This window comes from Puma concolor, chromosome E4 (assembly GCF_028749965.1).
Source record: "Puma concolor isolate L17-30 chromosome E4, mPumCon1.1.hap2, whole genome shotgun sequence".
NCBI lineage: Eukaryota > Metazoa > Chordata > Mammalia > Carnivora > Felidae > Puma > Puma concolor.
In genome coordinates, this window is record NC_141683.1 from 35,104,225 (window position 1) to 35,123,058 (window position 18,834).

The 18,834-nt window shown below is 50.6% G+C and overlaps 1 protein-coding gene and 1 non-coding gene across 2 annotated transcripts in view; both read right to left on the minus strand.

Annotated features, from left to right (window-relative positions):
- Window positions 1-18,834, minus strand: part of PLXNA2 (plexin A2) — a 207,259-nt gene that overhangs the window by 48,239 nt on the left and 140,186 nt on the right. Inside the window, exons 9-12 of the mRNA XM_086693312.1 lie at window positions 16,234-16,348; window positions 7,803-8,003; window positions 5,957-6,053; window positions 2,207-2,397 (exon numbers count right to left, since the gene is read on the minus strand). Coding sequence (XP_086549438.1) covers window positions 2,207-2,397; window positions 5,957-6,053; window positions 7,803-8,003; window positions 16,234-16,348 — 604 coding nt within the window. The remainder of the gene's footprint in view (window positions 1-2,206; window positions 2,398-5,956; window positions 6,054-7,802; window positions 8,004-16,233; window positions 16,349-18,834) is intronic.
- On the minus strand, window positions 5,087-5,189 carry LOC147572581 (U6 spliceosomal RNA). The gene has a single exon (XR_015246471.1). It is a non-coding gene; the product is annotated as a U6 spliceosomal RNA (small nuclear RNA).

Below are 18,834 nucleotides of genomic sequence, written 5' to 3' on the forward strand. Positions count from 1 at the left end.
AAATATTCCTGATAATAGTGAATACGATATTCCAGGCCTGGATCCTCCCTGCTACATGTCCCGTCCAGAATGATGTCCCCCTGCGTGGCTTGAGACACAGCAGGGATTTGTCTCTCCTTTTCCCCAAAGAGTATCTTTCATTTCTCTATAGCCTCTGTTTGAAAAAAAACGCCAACAGGAGACCCCACTGCTTGGGGCCTCCAACTCCTGCTGTTACGTTCACTGGGAAAATCAATTACAGCCTAATTACCTCAGGGGGTTAATTAGCATCATGTAGCTTGGGTGTCCTCTGTGAAGGGAGCAGCCCGTCAGTCCCCGGTCAGTGAGCAGGGGCAGCACCGAGGCAGAGATTTCCCAGGGAGAAGCCTGCCTCAGGGCTGGGAAGGCGCCCCTGCCAGTTGGGGAGTAGACGGGACGGCAGCAGCCAGGGTTAGCAGAGGTGAGAGGTGCTGATGGAAGCGAGTCCCTGCCTAATTTCAGCTCCCCTGTACCACAGGCGCAGAGACGCAGAGACGCAGAGATGGACAATGGCAGCTGCAAGATTTACAGGGCGGAACATGTTCTCAGGCCAGCAGTTGCTGGAAATCACTAGAATCAGGGAGAAGGCAAGGAGCCCTGAGCAGCTCACGGAGCCGGCTGTCTGAGGGCAGAGGCTGGGGCACCACCAACCAGAAGTTCCTGTAAGCCCTTGCCCAGCGAGGTAAGGACACGGGATGGAGCCAGTGGGCACTATCACGGTCGTGCCCAAGACAGAAACAAAACTGAGGAAGCCCGATGCTCGATGACAGCGTCTACACCGTCATAGCATCTTCCCACCAGGATGACTGAGAACCTAGGTGGTGCCAGACACAGTGCTGTGCTTTCCCTGGGGCACGCCGCCACGTGGGTGGATGGCATCTGCTTGGTCTACGTCAGCTAGGAAGAAAGGTTGGCTCTCAAGGAAGAGGACACCTTGCTTCCTGTTCCACATCACTTGGGCAAATCAGAGACTTTACAAATGGCTCTATAAGGAAATAAATCTGGACTTAGATACTGGCTCTGCCACTTATCTGGGGCAACCACTCTACTCCTCTGAGCCTCATTCTCTTCATCTGTAAAATGGAGGTGAGACTATATGCCTCCCATGGCAGTCACGGGATTAAACGAGACAGCCCCTAGCACCCTAAAGAAACACTCCATCTTCAACCATCTGTAGGTTAGCAACACTCATTTGATCTTGAGGGGTGTCCTTCTACTGATCTGGAGTTTCAACATGGTCGCAGGGATGAGCCAGGAACTGCTCAATACCCCATGACATAGGCGAGGACCCAAGGTGCTTTCTGCGGCTAATAAGGAAAACGAGCCGGGAAAAAGGGCAGCGAATCCCACTCAGGGAAGAGGCAGGAAAGGAGCAGCCTGTCGCTGCTTTCTTAAATGAGCAGACCACAGTGCTACCTGCCCAGGCCTTCTTCACTCCTCATCACCATAAGGAATGTGCAATAAGTTTCAAACCACGAGTGACAGTCGGTGAATAGGGAGCCGCGAAGAGTGATGAACGCGTAATGCACCCAAAGTTAAATACAACTGTTCCTCTCCCAGGCCATTCAAACCCCGAGCAGCTGCATTTTCATCCGCATCATCTATTCATCTTCCTTCGCAATTTGCTATTCAGGAAGCATCATTTTTTTCCCCCCAGGATAATTAATTACCTATTTCCTTCCATTAAAATGCACAAACAAATTGGGACAGGGAGTAAATCCTGGGAAACGGCACCGTGGCCAATGTAGCGCCTGCCTTGACTTTCTTCTTCCGTGTTCAACTTTGCAACTCTGAGCTAATTGCAGCTCCCCAAATCGCATTTCTGCTGAGAAGAGCTAAGCCTGCTCTCTAAAACGTGCACCCATCAGGCAGCCAATTTCCCGTCCCCACCTGGCTCTGCCCGCCTGGCAGTGGGGGCTGGGCTGGCTCTGCCTCCCTTGTGTGCACGTGCACACGATGTGCACGCACATTCAGGCACGGGCCCGAGGACACACATCCAGAGGCTTGTCATTTGGGCCTGGACACGGGCCATCGTGGCGCTCAAGAGAGGCTTCCCACACCCCACATTAAGTGCTCTACACTTACAATTCTTCCATTTGAACTCCTCTCCCGCTACCCCCCGCCCCCACCCCCACCCCGGGCCGGCGCCTGGCCATCCCTCCCCGCTCTGGGAACTTGCTGGACTCACCTCGGTGATTTGGGGGTTGGAGCACTTGACGTTGTGGCTGGACCAGTCGAGCCAGGGGCTGGAGAGGCTGGCGCAGTGGGGCTGGAGGGTGCACCTGCGCTCGCCGCTGCACCAGCCGCACTCGAACTTCCGGTCGGCCTTCAGGCAGAGTCCGCAGCTCTCCCGCTGGGCCGCACACTTGTAGAGGTGGACTGTCAAGACAGGGGGTGACACGACGGGATTCGGGAGTGCTCTCACAGCCGGGCCTCTTCTTGGAGGCAAGACAGAAACCGCCCCCCAGCACAGATAACACCAACGATCACCATTATCATCGCAAGAATCACTGATGGCGGATTAATACTAAACTGAGCCTCATAGTGGCTGAAAGGGACTATAGAAAATGTTATTTAAGAGTTCTGGCTCCGGGGGCGCCTGGGTGGCGCAGTCGGTTAAGCGTCCGACTTCAGCCAGGTCACGATCTCGCGGTCCGTGAGTTCGAGCCCCGCGTCAGGCTCTGGGCTGATGGCTCTGGGCTGATGGCTCGGAGCCTGGAGCCTGTTTCCGATTCTGTGTCTCCCTCTCTCTCTGCCCCTCCCCCGTTCATGCTCTGTCTCTCTCTGTCCCAAAAATAAATAAACGTTGAAAAAAAAAAATTAAAAAAAAAAAGAGTTCTGGCTCCGAACCGAATTGTGTCAGGGCTTTGATCGTGGCGTCACCACATTCCGTGACACAACGTAAACTCCTTGAACCTTGTCCACTTAATGTGTGATGGGGGGGGGGGGGGTGATCGTTGCTTTTTTGTGAGGTTTGACTGGGGTGCTGTGTATTAAGTGCTTGGCACAGCGCCTTAACATACCTGATGTGGCACACACACTTATTCTCTCTTCTGTGAAAGTCACACTACATTCTTATGCACAGTCTTTCTTCCTCACGTGTGGCCCTCATCACAACAGGTAAGGACTCATTTCCCCATTTCAGATACAAACGAAGCTCCACGAGGTATATATCACGACTCTCGAAGCTTCCTAAGATTAGTGCCCCAAGCTGGGGTTCTGATATTCCAACTCTGTGGGCGGCTGGACTGTAGAGCCTGAGAAGAGAGAGGCATCCCGCCCATACTCTGGGACCTGGCTGGTCTGGGAGAGAGGTCAGCCCGGCTTCAAGGAAGACCGGGGCGCCTGCAAAGTACAGGCAGAACTGACGAGGAGAGAAAGTCCACCCAGTCTTGTTCCTGGTCCCCAGAGAGGACAACCTGGCTGCGTAACAGGTCACTTTGGGAATCTGCAGACCTTCTGCCTTTGCTTTTGTCTCTTACTGATTTAGAAGCCCTGGACCGGCCAGTCAGCAGAAATGTGTTTTGGGAGCCTGGGGCTCAGCTGTTGCCTGCTGATGTTTTGAATTCAGAATCTTGAGTAGAATGCTCAGAGACTCATTTTCAACCCTCCTGGTCAAGCAGACATAAGCTTTCAGGACTGGGGCTTGAGTGCCTGTGTTGGAGGTCAGGTTCAGGCCCCAGGGGAGGGGCATTTTTTACTCCTCTAGTCCTCATCTCCCTCTGCGATCCCAGCTGTGGGGAATACATTCAAACATCCTCATGCCTGCGGCTTCTTACGGTAAAGTGCGGGGAACGGGACTCTTCAAGTGAACCACGACGTGGTGAGCATTTATTAACGTGCACAAATGGTCCACATCTAACACCTCATTTGGTCTTCATGATGACCCCAGAAGGAGGGCATCCCTTCCTGCCTTTCCCAGATGAGGAAATTGGGATCAAGACAGGGACAGTAAATAGTCTGAGTTCATCCCTCACTAAGTGAAAATGCCAGGAGTTTAAATCCCACTTTCTTGGATTCTAGAACCCAAGTCTGTATACACCATGGCCTTCTCCACCCAACATGGTGCACAGCTTCCAGAAACACTGGGCTCTAGGAGGGATGAACGTGGAGATGGCAGTGCCCGCACACTCCCAAGTTGTTGAGTGCCACCAGGGGGGGTTCTGATGAGAGAGCTTGGATGTGGCTGTTTTCTTCTAAGCTCCAGGTGCAAAGCCAACCTCTGGGAACTAAGCCCGGATCCTCAGCAGGGAGAATGTCTATCTCTCAGCAGTGAGGAAATTTGGCCTGGGTATTGAGAAGTAGAACAGAAATCTCCCTGGTTCCATTTCTTTCTCCCAGCCAAAGTGGTATCGATTTCCATGACAGCCTGTGGGTGGGGGCCTCTGGTGGCCCTGGTTCCCTCTCTGCACCCATGGGCGACCGTCAGGCTGACGGAGAAGCTGGGGCAGCCCTAGCTACTTGAAGTGTAGTGAGACGTGGCTCATGGTAAGGGAGAGGGGTCTCGGGGGGAGAAGGCTTCATGCCCTACGGTGGTCTGAACCACTGGAAGGACAGTGGTCTGTCTGGTCAAGCACGTGCACTCTGAGATTGGACAGCCTCGCTTTGGATCCTGGCTCTAACTTTCTGATTCAGCCTATTTTTTTTTTTTCTTTCCTTTTTCCGTTTTACGGAGGTATAACTGACAAAGAGAAATCGTAAGATATTTAAAGTTATTATACCATACCGTAATGATTGGAAACACATATACATAGTGAAAGGGATCCTCCTACCTAGCTAATTAGCATACCCATCACCCTACACATACATAGAGAGCAATTACAAATATGTATTTAGCTTTTACTCTCTTAGCAAATTGCAATTATACAAAGCATTGCTCTCAACTACAGACACCGTGGTTTCCACTAGGTTCCTCAGACTTTGATCACCTTAGAGCTGAAAGTCTGCACCCTTTTACCAACCTCTTTATTTCCTCCCCACCCCCGGCAACCCCTTTCCTACCCTCTGCGTGAATTCGACTTTTTTTTTTTTTTTTTTTTTTTTTTTTAAGATTTCACTTATTTGTCTTAACAGTCTGGAATGCTTTGTGAATTTTCCCGTCATCCTGCTCAGGGGCCGTGCTACTCTGTGCACCTGTCCGATTTCAGTATATGTGCTGCCGAAGCGAGCACTTTGGTCCATTTCTTAGCCTCTTTGGGTCTCAAGTTTCCTTATCTGTAAAATGAGATTCATACTAGTACAAACATCTCAGGGCTGTTACGATTAAGGGAAATAATCCCCCCCAATCGCGTAGTGGATGCCTCCCCACCGCAAGCGCTCACAATATCGGAGTCGCCTTTGTCACTCTTGAGAGCAGGGTGGCATGTTGATATTTGCCGTGTGGCGGGTACGGCTGGCTACCTGACACACGGGAGGAGCCGCCCATGAGTTTATAGGGCCATAAATAAGGGTGGTCCTCATGGAGTGTCCTTCTCAGGTCAGCCCAGCTCCGCCCTGAGCTTCCTGGCCCTGTCCCCCCTACCCACCTCGGGACCAGGGGAGCAGCCTTAGAAACCTTTGTGCAGCGAAGGACCAAGGACAGGGGAACCAGACCCGAATTGGAAACAATCTCTATTTCTCTGGAAACTGGCAGGACATTCCTGCTTGCTGCTCTCCTAGGTCAGGTTCTACAGACACTTCAAAGTCTCTGGGAGCCGAAGAGAAAAATGCGATGAGCCGGCAGCTGCCTGGCGTATGCTCTGGTTGTAATAAAACAGGGTTCCCAACAGGACTCCTTTGATGGCTCCAAATGTTGCTTTAGGATCCTCTGAAGAGTTCCGCTGACAGAGGGAGTGTATTATTCATGGCACCTCGGCTGGCTGGCTCTGATCCCTCCAGCCCCGGTCTTTCCCGGGGTCACGAAAAGATCAAAAAGCTCTGCCCGGAAGTAGCCGCTCACCTTTCAGGTCCTGCGGGTTGTCGATGATGAAATTGCCATTCCACACGACGGCGAAGTCCACAGCCAGGTTGCTGATGTCCATCCCGTCGTACTGGTACTGCGGGGAGAGGGGCAGAGGGCACATGGCTTGTGAGGTTCCCTATCACACGGGGTTGCTGGCATCTCGGGGGACCAGGACTATGGCAGGAAAGAAACCAGGGATTCTGGCTCCCTCTGGGCTGAGGAAGGAGCAAAGGGAGAATCAGGGGAACCCCTTCTGCCGCTCGAATTATCCCTATGGCGCCCTCCCCGACTCCCAGTCACTAATGCCAACAGGATCCAGCCCAAACCCCTTAGTTTGGTGTTCGGTGCCCCCTGTAATCCAAATCCAAGCTTACTTCTCTTCCACTGCCCTCCTGCAGAAATCCTTGATGCCTGTCTCCAAACACACATGCCCCGGCACCTCTCTGGCTCTTTTCAGTTCACATCTTGTGAAGAGTGCCTCTCTCTCCCTACAGCCTCCACCCTTCAACTTGCCTGTATTCTTCGGGTCCAGCCCACACTTGCCTTCCCCAGGTGCTTGCTCTGACATCCCTGCCGGCCCTTCCCCACCCTCTCTGTCCCCTGCCATTGCCAGTCCCTGTCTCTGTCTTCCCAAGAGCTTGTCTGCCTCTTCACATACAAGTCCGGTCTCTGCAGCAAGTTCACATACTGCTCTGCGAACCCCACCAGAGTCCTGAGGAAGCATGTGCACAACAGACAGGGGTGCAGCGGTGGAGGGGGGCTGGGCACCGCAGGATCTCCTGGCTGCACTTGAGCTTTATTTCGGCCAACAGCCCACCAGGGAAGGTGCTCAGAGCTTCTGGTCACAGATCTGATCAGCCCGACCATTAAAGGCTCAAGCTGTAGCCAGGAGTCCGCTCTGTCTCCCATGCTGGTCCCACAGGGGACTTGTAAGCCCTTCACACGCTTCAGAAATCGGCCCTCTGGTGGCCCAGCCCCTGCCTCTCGGTGAAGAAGACCTCTGGGAATCCCCTTCAGAGACCCGCCCAGCCCTGGCCACTCGGGGCATGTCATGTTACTGTCCGCCCTCTTGACCCCGGCCCTTCCTGCCACCTTCCTCCCTTTGTCCTGTTGCATTTTTTTTTTTTTCCTCATCCCACCTTCCCCTTGCACTTGGCGGCCTTCCACCGATTACAAATTCTATCAAGCGCCTGTGACCTGGGAATCTGACAGCTGCCTGATAAGAAGCCCAGATTCTCTTTATCTCTCCCAGGCGAATTAGCTTCCCTCAACACCTTTGTCACATCGCCACCCCCCCCCCCCATCTCCAGCTGACCCCCCATAGTCAGAGACAGGAGTTGGCAGATAAAAAGATCTTCTCTGGGCTAGTATTATAATTAAACACCTCGTGCTATCTGTCTGGCATGCAGGATTGGTTTAACCCTTGCTGCTCTGAAGTTCACCGCTCTCTCCTCCCCTCCCCCCCCTCCCCTCGCGCCATTCTATTTCTGCTGAGCTCCTGGCCCAGTTTCCTCTGGGTTATTTCTAAGTGGGGAAGGGGGTTTGCGGTGGAGTCCACCGGCTTTGGCTGAAAGTTCACTGAAGGCCCAGAGGTCTCCTTAAACTCAGAAAGGACACAAAGCTCTCAACTTACGCCATTAGGGCCGGCACAGAACCCCACCTCCTCTGTCACCATGACCCTGCCCTGCTCTGGTTGAGGGGCGCTAAATGCTTGCACACTCCTCTGTTCCTGGGGCCAGCTTGTGGACCCGGAAGGTTTCTGGGAAAGGGGGAGGGTCAGGCCTCGGCATGGGTGTGAGAGAAAGGCCTGCTCCAGGCGGGGCCCGAGCACGAGTCCTCTTACCGAACTGTTCTGGCACTGGACGCTGGAGCTGTTGAAGCGCAGCGCGGGGACCCGGTGGACCGCCCCCTGGATGTTGAGGACACATTCATAGCCTCGCTGGCCCGACTGCGGCTGGGGCAGGTTTCGAGCCTTAAGCGTGATTGGCTTTACCTCCCCGACTGGTATCAGGATTTCCTCCGTGGGCACCAGCTGGGGACAGTCCTGGGGAGCAAGCAGAGAGGTCCCGTCTGTCCTGGCTGACACCTTTCTACTCACCTGAGCCGGGGCAAGGGACGGGACCCGGATGCCCAACCAGACCCACTCGTGGCCGGGTGGGCTGCCCGCGAGACGGCTGTACCTCATCTCAAGGGTATGGGGAGTCAGCAGGGAAAATAAAATCTATCTCTTAGCTCCTGGGGCTTTGATATTGTCATTCCCCAGCCCACAAGTTGTCCCGGATCTGGTGTGCATGTTACAATTTAGGAATTAATTTCCAAGCGCCGGTGTGGCAGGCTGTGGATTTTATCTCCTGCCACAGAGGATAAAAGAGGCCCCTGTGTGTCCCTGTCCCCAACCTGGAACCCCCACCTCCCGGTTTCATCCTTTCCCGGGCTCCTGTCCCTCATGCATTGTCCGGCCCGAGGCATTCTGTTATCGGCAGCCTCAGCTTCTCGGCTCCGACTGAGTCGGCCTTTCCAGGAGGGGGACCAACCCTCCCGGCAATGCTCTAAACACTTGCTCTGGCTTTTTATCTCATTTCATTACCAGGCCCTGCGTGAAAGCCATGTTGCTTCGGAAAACAAAACCGAAAAAAGAAAGTCTTGGTGGGGAGGGGCTGTGGGAAGGACCATGAGAGACCACGGAAGTGGGAAAGCGGGATCGATTTTCCCGAGCTTTACGGCTAGGTGTTGCTTCTCGCCTGAAGGTCACACTGTCACCTTCCCGCAGTTCGGACCCCTTGCCCACTCTCTCCCTCTTGAGGAAGACAGAGCCCAGCAGTCTCTGGCAGGGAGGACGGTGAGGGCCCAGTCACCTCCACATGCAATCACTTCCTGTCTCCAGGGACCAACCAGGGAAATTCTTGAAGAAGCACCTGGTTCCCCACCCCCTTCCCCTCTACGGTGCTTCTCAGAGGGAGCATTTGGGAACACGTGGGGGTTGATGGAGCTCTCCTGCCAAGGGTGCCATTGGCATTTAGTGCCCTGCTCAGAACTGCCTGCAAGGTGTGGGACAGAAAAAGTGTCCCCGTCCCGTTGCTAGAGGCTATTCCTAGTAGGAAGCCTTTCTTTACACAGGCAGTGTTGAGCAATGGACAGTTCAGCTATGGGATTGGAAGGCCTGCTAGACCACAGATGGGGCTGAGGCAGTTGCTTCTCTTCTCAGGGCCTCAGGTACAAGCCCTCTCCACCTGGCCTCTGCCTCCTTCTTACCCTGTAAGAAGGTCCTCGTGCATCCTGCTCCAGTCACATGAGACTTCAGATGAGTTTTGAGAGACAGTGTCCCTGACTCATGGGCCTCTGATCCTTTGAAGATGCTTTTCTCTCCATTAGAACCACTCACTACCACCTCCTGGCCCTCTTTGTCCTCCCGGACCTAGCCTCAGCCTCTCTGTAGCTGAATGCCTCTTAATTAGCCTTCAAGTTCAGCTCCGCAGCTCCTTTTCTGGAAAGCTGTCCCTGACCCTTTCCCTGCCCTGGCCTTCTGGGTGGGTTACGAGTAGTCTCCCATGATAGAGTTTTGCCCTCAGAATTGCAACATCTTGTTAACTTGTATTCCTCCCTGGTGTGTGAGCCCTGAGGGGATCAGACTACATTTTACTCGCCTGCCTCAGATGATAAGATCTCAAACGTTTCTTTCTACCTCCAGCTTCCTAGATTCTTCAGAGATGAGGGGAAAGCCTTGCCTTCTGAACACCAAGAGACCTGAGAAGGAGTTTGATTCCTAAAGCTTGGGTTATACATGGCCGCCGTTTCTGGAGTCACATGATTACTAAGTGGACATGTCCAAATCTAGTAAGGAGTCCTCAGAATTTATGAAAAGCTGGGGCAATTTTCCACAGACACTTCTCTGGGAGGACCTGGATGAACTTCTGGGGTCACTGGTGCCCTCCCTCACCTGTAGGCTAACTGCATGTGGGGACGCCAAGCGGGCGAGGTTGCTACAAGAGACAGGATCATAAGGCAAGCCCAGAGCAGATGGGTCCCTGTCGAGAAGCCAGTCAGTCAAGCTGCCAACTCATAAACTTGCTCTTTACTGCACTTTCACTTTCACGCCCTGAGGGCATTCTTGACAGAGTCTTTCATATATTTATAGCCAAGAAAAAAAAATGAACACCACTCTAGGGAAATCCAGGCATCCCCTGGAAAAGGAGATACTTCTTGGTGGCTAACAAATCCCTGTCACGTCTAATAAATTAGAATTTTAACTTAGACTAGAAAAAAGGCTGAGGCATAATGAGGTGTGTGTGTGTGTGTGTGTGTGTGTGTGGGTGGGTGTGGGTGTGGGTGTGTGTGTATCTGTGACAGAGAATGAGCTCAGAGAACAAATTCAAATTTCACCAGCAAGGTCTTAAAGATGTGTTTTTGGAAGTAGAATGTCTTGGGTTAGTAAACAAGATTGTAGAATTCTTTTAACTTTGACCAATATACGTATTTATAGACACGTTTATTGTATTGTATACATATTTACATATAATATACACACACATGGGTGGGCACCTCCTCATCTTTTTTGTCTGGGCTAAGTCTGGTCCAACCTGGAGGTTGGAGAATCTTTTTTATTTTTGTGTTAAAATTTTTTTAATGTTTATTTTTGAGAGAGAGAGAGAGAAACTGTGCATGAGTCGCAGGTGGGGGAGGGGCAGAGAGAGAAAGGGACACAGAATCCAACTCAGCTCCAGGCTCTGAGCCATCAGCACAGAGCCCGCCTCGGGGCTGGAACTCACTAGCTATGAGATCACGACCTGAGCCAAAGTCAGGCACTTAACTGACTGAGCCACCCAGGCGCCCCTGGAGTTGGAGAATCTTAAGAAGACACTTTATGAGTACTCTTGGGAGTTTTTTGTTTGTTTGTTTCTTTTTTAAAGGGATTCTAAAATTTACAGAAGATACCCAGGGTCTGCTGTTTCAGACCTTCTGGGAGTAAATTTAAAGACAATGATTAGGGGCTTCCCAAATGCCTATACAGTTTCCAAAACTGCCTCAGTAGAAAACAGATGTCTTATCTTTTGTTTGTTTTTGGCTATTTCCCTGAGGCCAGAGTGGGATTCTTTCTCTTATTCTCTAGGGCAAAGGAAAAAAAAAGGGGTTGGGACCAGGTTATACTCTTTTCTTCTTGGAAAAACAAGGGTAGATGCAGAACCCTTGGGTTATGAATGGTTCTGGTGAATGTATTAATGAGGAAGCAGCGAGTCCTGGGTAGCAATGGCAGTAGGGAAGGCTGATGGCAGGTGTGGGAAAGCCAGCAGCCCAGAAAACCGCCAAGTTGTGGGAACTTCAAGGGCTCTGGGCCTTGGGGAAGGCGATGGGTTTCATCAGATACAATGAGGCCACGTCTATCCTGATTGCTTCTGTGAGCATGCGCGTGCACGCACACACGCGTGCACACACACACACTTCCTGTCCTAAGAAGAGAGCACATCATCACATTATTCCTTTTCTGCAGGGTGTTACTACTGTTGTCAGTGTTGTTAAAATGCCCATTGCTACTGCTGGTCCCCACTGTCGTTAGGTCATCTTACTCCTCTGTCTCTCAGCCAACTGGCAACAGGATCACCTCCTTGGCAGCAATTTGAGTTTCTGTCAGGATGAATAGATGTCCTCTTTGGGAACATCCCAAGGGTGGGGGTAGGCGGGGGAGGAGGAGCCATGGCTACGTAGGACCCTGGCGTGGGAGCCCCGTGAGCCTTGCCGCCGCATCGCCCCCTCTGTTTAGCTGTGCTTCTCCGGCTTGGGGCGCGGGGGACCCTTCGGCCCTCGGAAACGACTTCTCCCATGTGGAAATGGCATTATCTTCACCCACTGGACTTCAAAGAGAGAGAGCAGCCAGTATCCCGGGAAGCTAATCGGATTTATTTGGTTCTATCTTTCCCCGGGGACAGGGCGTAAAGAAGATATTTATGTATCTACATCTCACTAGGCCTGGTTTAGCCGTGGAGAGAGATGAGCTTTTAAAGCTGAAAGCCATACATACTCCTGCGCATACCTGCTTGCTAACACCATGTCACAGCTTGATCCAGCCCAGGGAGGCAGAGATTTGGGGGGCCCCATCAGAGATCGACTGTGCTCTGACCAGTGGGAAGGTCTGGCTCATAACCTTAAAAGAGCTCAAGAGACTGAATTTCAGTGCAACTGAAATTCAGCTGCCTCATCGATAAAATGGGGCCAGTCATACCCAACAACCCTCGACTGCATGAAAGAGGCATATGACCATACGTTGTAGGGGCGCCTGGGTGGCTCAGTTGGTTAAATGTCCGACTTCGGCTCAGGTCATGATCTCACCATTCGTGAGTTCGAGCCCCACGTCGGGCTCTGTGCTGACAGCTCGCAGCCTGGAGCTGCTTCAGATTCTGTGTCTCCCTCTCTCTCTGCCCTCCCCCGCTCATGCTTTCTCTCTCTCTCAAAAATAAACATTAAAAAATTTTTTAAAATTAAAAAAAAAGAAAGTATGTTGTAAACAGCAATAAACTGGATTAACACCATTAATACTACTGCTTATTTCTTGTGTGTGTGTGTGTGTGTGTGTGTGTGTGTGTTGTGTATGTAAATGCAGTATCAGAGGACTTCAACTTATCCAGGGTCAACTTGGGGACATACATTCTGAGTCATGGCGTCTGCATTTATCTGATGACCTTAAGACAATTGTTTAATTTATCTAAACCTCAGTTTATTAATCTGTAATAGAATCCATTTCATAGAGTAGTTTAAATGAGAATATATGTGTGTGTGTGTGTGTGTGTGTGCGTGTGTGTGTATGTATACATTTTTTTTTTTTTTTAATTAGGTACTTTATTGTCAAGCCTAAGTGTGGACTTGGTCCCTCAGACCTCTGGAAACAGCAGGCAGATTGACCTCACGTGCTGGCTGGCTGTGTATCTGGAAGTGGGACTACTGACCCATCCTCCATGGGTAGTTTCTCCATCTGTGAAGGTGGATTTGCACCAGCTGCACACCCTGAACCCTCATGACCAAACAGCACAAAGCCAAATCGCGATCCTGCCGGCAAGTGTGGCCATGGAGACAAGGAAGCTAACCGGCTCTGGTTTTCTGCAGAAAGCATGCTGTACTCAGCTCTTTTGGATGCCTGAGTTCTCTGTAGCCTTGGGCAAAAAACCCTAAATTTTTAGCATCTTGGTTACTACATATGTCAAATATGAATTATGTGACACCACAGGTCTGTTTCAAGAATCAATTGAGATGCTGTATGTCAGTGACTCTCAATCTTTAGACTCATTGGGGAGGGGGCCCAAGAAATTGAATTTCTAAGAAGCACACAGGTGCGGCTGCTGCTGCTGGCCCCCTGCGCTGACATAGACGCTTTGAGACCTCTTGTCACAAGTGAGAGAGTTACAAACGTGTGTACATTAATGTTGCTCTCTAGATCAATGGAGCTAATTGGTTAGATATTGTTTCTAGGAAGTACACAGACAAAATTTTGATTTTTGGATTCACCGTTAGGGGGCTCTTACTGGAAGTATAAAAGAGATATTCTAGGGCTCTCAAAGAGGCAGTTCATGGATTTCCAGTCCCCAGAACAATCTAACGATGTCCGACTGGACTCTTAATACAGCAAGGAACACCGCCCCGCACCCCCCCAAGCTGGATACGTACATCTTAGCTGTCCTCTGCATTTTCAGGAGTGGAATTCTCCAGAAGCAGAGCTTTGGACAGAAAAGAGTAGGGCCTGGGAGCTAGTTGTTGGGAAGGGATGTGTGAATGGCTGTGGCCAAGAGCCTCAGCAGTATTTAAGGCAGCTGAGGAAGTGGCCCTCACAAGCTTGCCGGGAACCCACACCGCTCATCTTTCCTGAGTGAAGTTAGGAACCGGCTGCAGACCAGGCTTCCATCACCGGGCCTCCAGACGGCCGATCCCAGGGCCCACGTCAGGGACTGGCGCACATCAGCAGTAAGAGAATGGCAGCCCATTCCCATCCCACTAAGCAGAGGTGGGAGGTGAGGAAGGGACAAAGGGCACCTCTTCCCCGGAAGCCACAGACATTCAGGAAAGTGACACTGAAAGGCGGTGGGAAGTCTTTGGGTTCGCCCCCAGGGTTCTTTGAATATTAACTCACTCCTGAGTTGCCTGGTGGCAACCTCTTCTCTCAGGTCCAGCTTTCTGGAACATCGGAGTCTCTCCCCCGTGGCTGAGAGGGAACCGTGTTCCAGTGACTTCTAAAGGGCATGAGGGAGGCCGGCATGTTTCCAATTAGCCTTCTGGCTTCCACACCCGGGCAGAGTTTATTTGTCTTGGTCCTTAAGCCATTCCCCCTGCCCTTATTCCAGCTGCAGGCCGCTTTCAGGCTTGGCTTTGGGTTTCTCTCAGCCCGAGGGGGAGCCCCTGGGAGACAATGAAGCAGCTGCTCTCTCTTGTCTAGACCTGCACTTCACTCTCTCTCTCTCTCTCTCTCTCTCTCTGTGTTTTGTGGTCTGCCTCGCCTTTTTTTTTATTAAGGAACTCAGAAGCGTAGAAGCGGCCCGTATGAAGGTCAGTTTCCGAGACCCTTTATCACCATCTCCGCACTGCTAGGCCTTTGCCTCTGAGCAGCCCTGTCTGTGGTTTCTGCCGTTCCTGGTCTGCCCCGCCTCCCTTCGCCATTCTTTGGCTGACTCCCAAGCTGGGGGACCACCCTCCACTCCGTACCCTCGGCCCTTGGGCCGCTTCCTCTGAATGAGAAGATTGGCCCGAAAGCAGTTCCATACTCTTGCAGAATCCCAGGGCTGGGATTAATTTCCAGTGTCCACTAAGACCAGATTAGTGCTTTCGGGTCAGATACATCAAAGCACACCAACTGGCTGCGGGGAGATCTTTTTCTGAAAGGTTTTCAGGGCACTAGATAACTGGTTCCAGCACGCTAGGGGCACCAGCGGATGGCCTGTCTTCAATACCACCTGTGGACACCCTCTATGTTTCTCTCTTTCAAGACCGGCAAATTCCATTTTTCCGGCTGAATAGAACACATATTATTTCAGACACTGAGCGGAATTCACGGCCGTGGGTGTGCGTGTTTGAGAAACGGGTCAAGGCCTACTATTATTTAATTTGTTTAGCTTTTTGAGGTATAATTGACAAATAACACGGTAAGACATGTAAACGTATATGTCATGACGATCTGATATGTGTACATTAAGGCTGACTTTCTTATGTTTATTCAGAGAAGCAACTAGCACTGCAGTCAAGACTCGGAGACACGTAAGACTCTATTTCTTGACATCTTGGACACGTAGATCCAAGGAACCCTTCCTATCAATGACATTTGGGCAAAGCGGTCATTCCTTCCTTCCTTCTTTCACCCATGCATTCTGCAAACATTCCCTGAAGAAGACTGAGGATTTAAGATTAATACAGCCCTTGCCTTCAGGGAGCTTCTAGTCTAGTGCAAGAGGGCCATGTGTATAGAAAGAGTATAGTAGAGTATGAAAGTGCTACACTGTCCCTTATTGACATTTGCAGGTTTTCTAAACGGTGGAAGAAGAGGGGAATTGCACATGTATACACACACGTGCGATTTGCACGAATACTAGGTCTTTATAGTCATTCAAACCCAACCAGCTGTCAACGTCCAAGTCAACGTCAGTGAATAACTGGATGTGATATTCACGGAAAGACAGGCAATTTGATATTTCACTGTGTGAATAACAAAGGTAAGTCGGGCTCTAGGGATGGAACACTGCCTGTATGATAAACTGGACTTTTAGCAAGGCCTGGTTCTTTCCACCAGCTGAATTTCCTTCTCTTTCTATAAGGCCACCCACCCAGTCATACATCAGAGTCAAAGAATCATTGAAACTTAGACTTGGAAGAGAGGTTGGCATGAAAGAATGGTTGAGAGTGAATGTTCTATTGAGCTGGACTATGTCTGCAGCCAAGCAAAGGGCTTAGACTCAAAGAATAAATGCCATTCACTGCACTTTTCTGGACAATGGAGTCTGGTTGGTCGGATATGTCCCCTTAGCTTTCAGTCTCAACCCTCAGTTCCCCTCAAGCCTTTGAACGTAAAGAATCTTAAGAGCCTAGAAGACACAGCCTATTTCTCGGCCTCTGGGGTATTTTCTGCCACTTTTTTTTTTTTTTTTGAGTTTTATAATAACGTGGTTTTCTAACATGTCGAATCTCCAGGAAGAAGACCAAGATGGGTCAGGGCAAGGAGACGGCCAAGCCAATGGACTGCCCATCTGAAAAGGGAGGGCCACTCAGCTTTACTGGGAACATCACATGCCAAAGTGAGCCTTGCTTACCTCTGAAATGTTGATCCGGCCCTCCTGGAAGGAGCAGGTGGTGGGGTCATGAGTGCAGAGGTTCCGGTACTTGCACCAATGACAGCGGAAGGCGCTGTTGACACAAGACAGGCACCTGCAAGGATGGAGAAAGTAAGGGGCAAAGAGAAGGGATCGGACAGGGAAGGTAAGGGTTCCAGGTAGCCCATGGGTCATGATGGAAGGCTGTTCTCCTAGTCTGTCTCTCAGGAGGGTTGATTTGTGGGGGCATCCTCCAGCACTGAGAACTGTGCATTCTCCCTTGAAGACGTTCATAGGAGCAGAAAATTGGAAGGAAAAAAGGAATCCAAAGTGGAAATAACGTAACTTATGAAGCAATGATGTGCTAGAACTGGCCTGCATTAGCTCATGACAGCTGGTTATTTACATTTTCAGGAATTTTGCAAGTGGGTTGGCATCATGTTAGTAGCTTGAAACCAGCCATGGGCAGAGTATTTACACCGTAGACATCGGAAAATGCTACATACTGGGTCCCCCCCTGCCCCCCGATTGCTAGCAGTGAAACATTTATCGGCCTACCACCACTTACAAGAGAACAGCTTATAATACAGAAAAGCACTGGGATAGAAACTGGGCAGATAGGATTCCAGTGTTGCCACTGCCACTGGGGTCACCTTGAGTAAGTCACTTCACTTTATGCACTGGAATTTCTTCATCCATCTGTCATAAAACTTTTCTGTCTGCTCCACAGGGCTGTTTAGCATCAAACAAGATAATGTGTAGGAAATGGTTTTGAAAGGTACAATGTTAAATGTGAGTGTTATTTTCAAATGCGTAAATTACCTGTGCTTTTAAGCTCTTAAGTCACTTTCGAGTGTTAACAACTAGTTCAGTCACCTGTGTTTCTGGGCTTTGGGGGAGTTGACGATATTAAGTGGTAATTTGTACCACTCTCCAAGTAGCCAGGCATAGGTGTGTGGCCATATGTGTGGGGCTCATCAATTTCTTGCCAGGGTGAGCGCTTCTTTCGTCTGGTTTCACCTGAGGCTGTGTGTATTATGCTGGCTGTGTGTGACCCGCCCATTACAAAGGAGTCGGGTTTTGTAAGGGGAGGGGTTGGTCTTCCTGCTCCTTGTCAGCTCCCCTGGTCTAGCCTTCCACAACTAGACCAACCTGGAAGGGACACCGCTGGGTCTGCAATCTGGCGCCACCTGGTGGGTGCTCTCTTTAGATTTGGGCAGATGGGTGTCCGTCCAGGGGGTGACTGGCTAATATGCCACCCTATTGTGGGTGCATTAGCCCAATGACACCTCATCTTCTCCGTGCCGATCAGTTTCATCCCCTTCTGGAAATGCCCAAAGTTATTTTGTTTCTGAGCTTAGGCCAGATTGGCCGGTTCTTGCTAACGTGCTATGCTTCAGCAAGTAAATAATGAAAATGGACAGAGAATGATGAGAGGGGTTGCAGGCTCGTCTACTTGTGATTTTGTGATCCTTGCTGTAGCCCTTATCCCCTGGGGGCCTTAGTTTACCATATTAAAAGCAGAGGGTTGAACTTGATTCTGTGACTTTTTGCTACGAATGCCGGAGCAGAGAAGGGTAAGACACATAGTGTTTGGGGTAAAATGGAATCTTTGCTGTCCAGGAGATCTGCTTTTTTCTTTTTCTTTCTTTTCTTTTTTTCTTTTTTTTGGCTAAAACTTGCTGCCTATGACTGCATTTCTGTTGCCATAGCAATGCAAAGTGGTGACATCACAGCAAACAGCCATGGAAATGAGGGTGCTTCTCACAAACAATGAATTCCATCATCGCTGTGTTGGAGTTTGAGAAGGCGGTTGGGAGTCTCTTTCTCCAAGATGCTTGCATTTCCCCTCCAAACTGGGTTAGCTGGGATTGGGACGCAGTGGTCAGTGGGCGAGTGTACTTCAGCTTCAATACTTACTGCCCTGCGCCCCCCCCCCCCCCGCCATTTTTACCACTTGTCCTGTGGATCTCGGCACAGCTATTGATTGACTTGTCCCAATGGGGCTCAGCTGCGTCTCCTTCCTTAACTACTGCAGGGACCCTAAAACTCCAAGTAGATGATTCTCATCATCAAAATCAAGATCAGAGGAGGGGAGAGACTAAGGAGGACTGGCTCATTTGTCTATGTTAATGGCTAATGATCCCTTTTGGGCTTAGCCGCAAACAGGCCCTCTTCCCATGTGGACTGCTGAACTCCTCCACTGCCGGGACCCCACAGACTTGACACCTTGGAGTTACATAGACCTCAGGTTGTTCCTCTGGGGAATGGAAAAGAGGGTCCATGGAATATTCCCAATTATTGCTCTGCTTGGTATGGAATTGTTGATTGATCTCTCTCTTTGTGGAATGGCCATGGTCACTGGTCCAGTGGCCTTTACGTGGCCCTATTATAGAGACCTGTTTCCCTCTTTTTAAATTAAGTAGCATACAAGTTCCCAGTTCGTATGGAAGGAGCCACAGTTTTTCTTCCAGAGAAGATTGTTAGAAGCTAACTATGGGTCTTTCTTCCTGCACAGCTGCAGAATCTCATACCTTGTGGGCACCCACTGCTGGAGATAGCTGGTGAGGTCAGCTGGGCTCTGTCAAGCCCTTCTGGAGG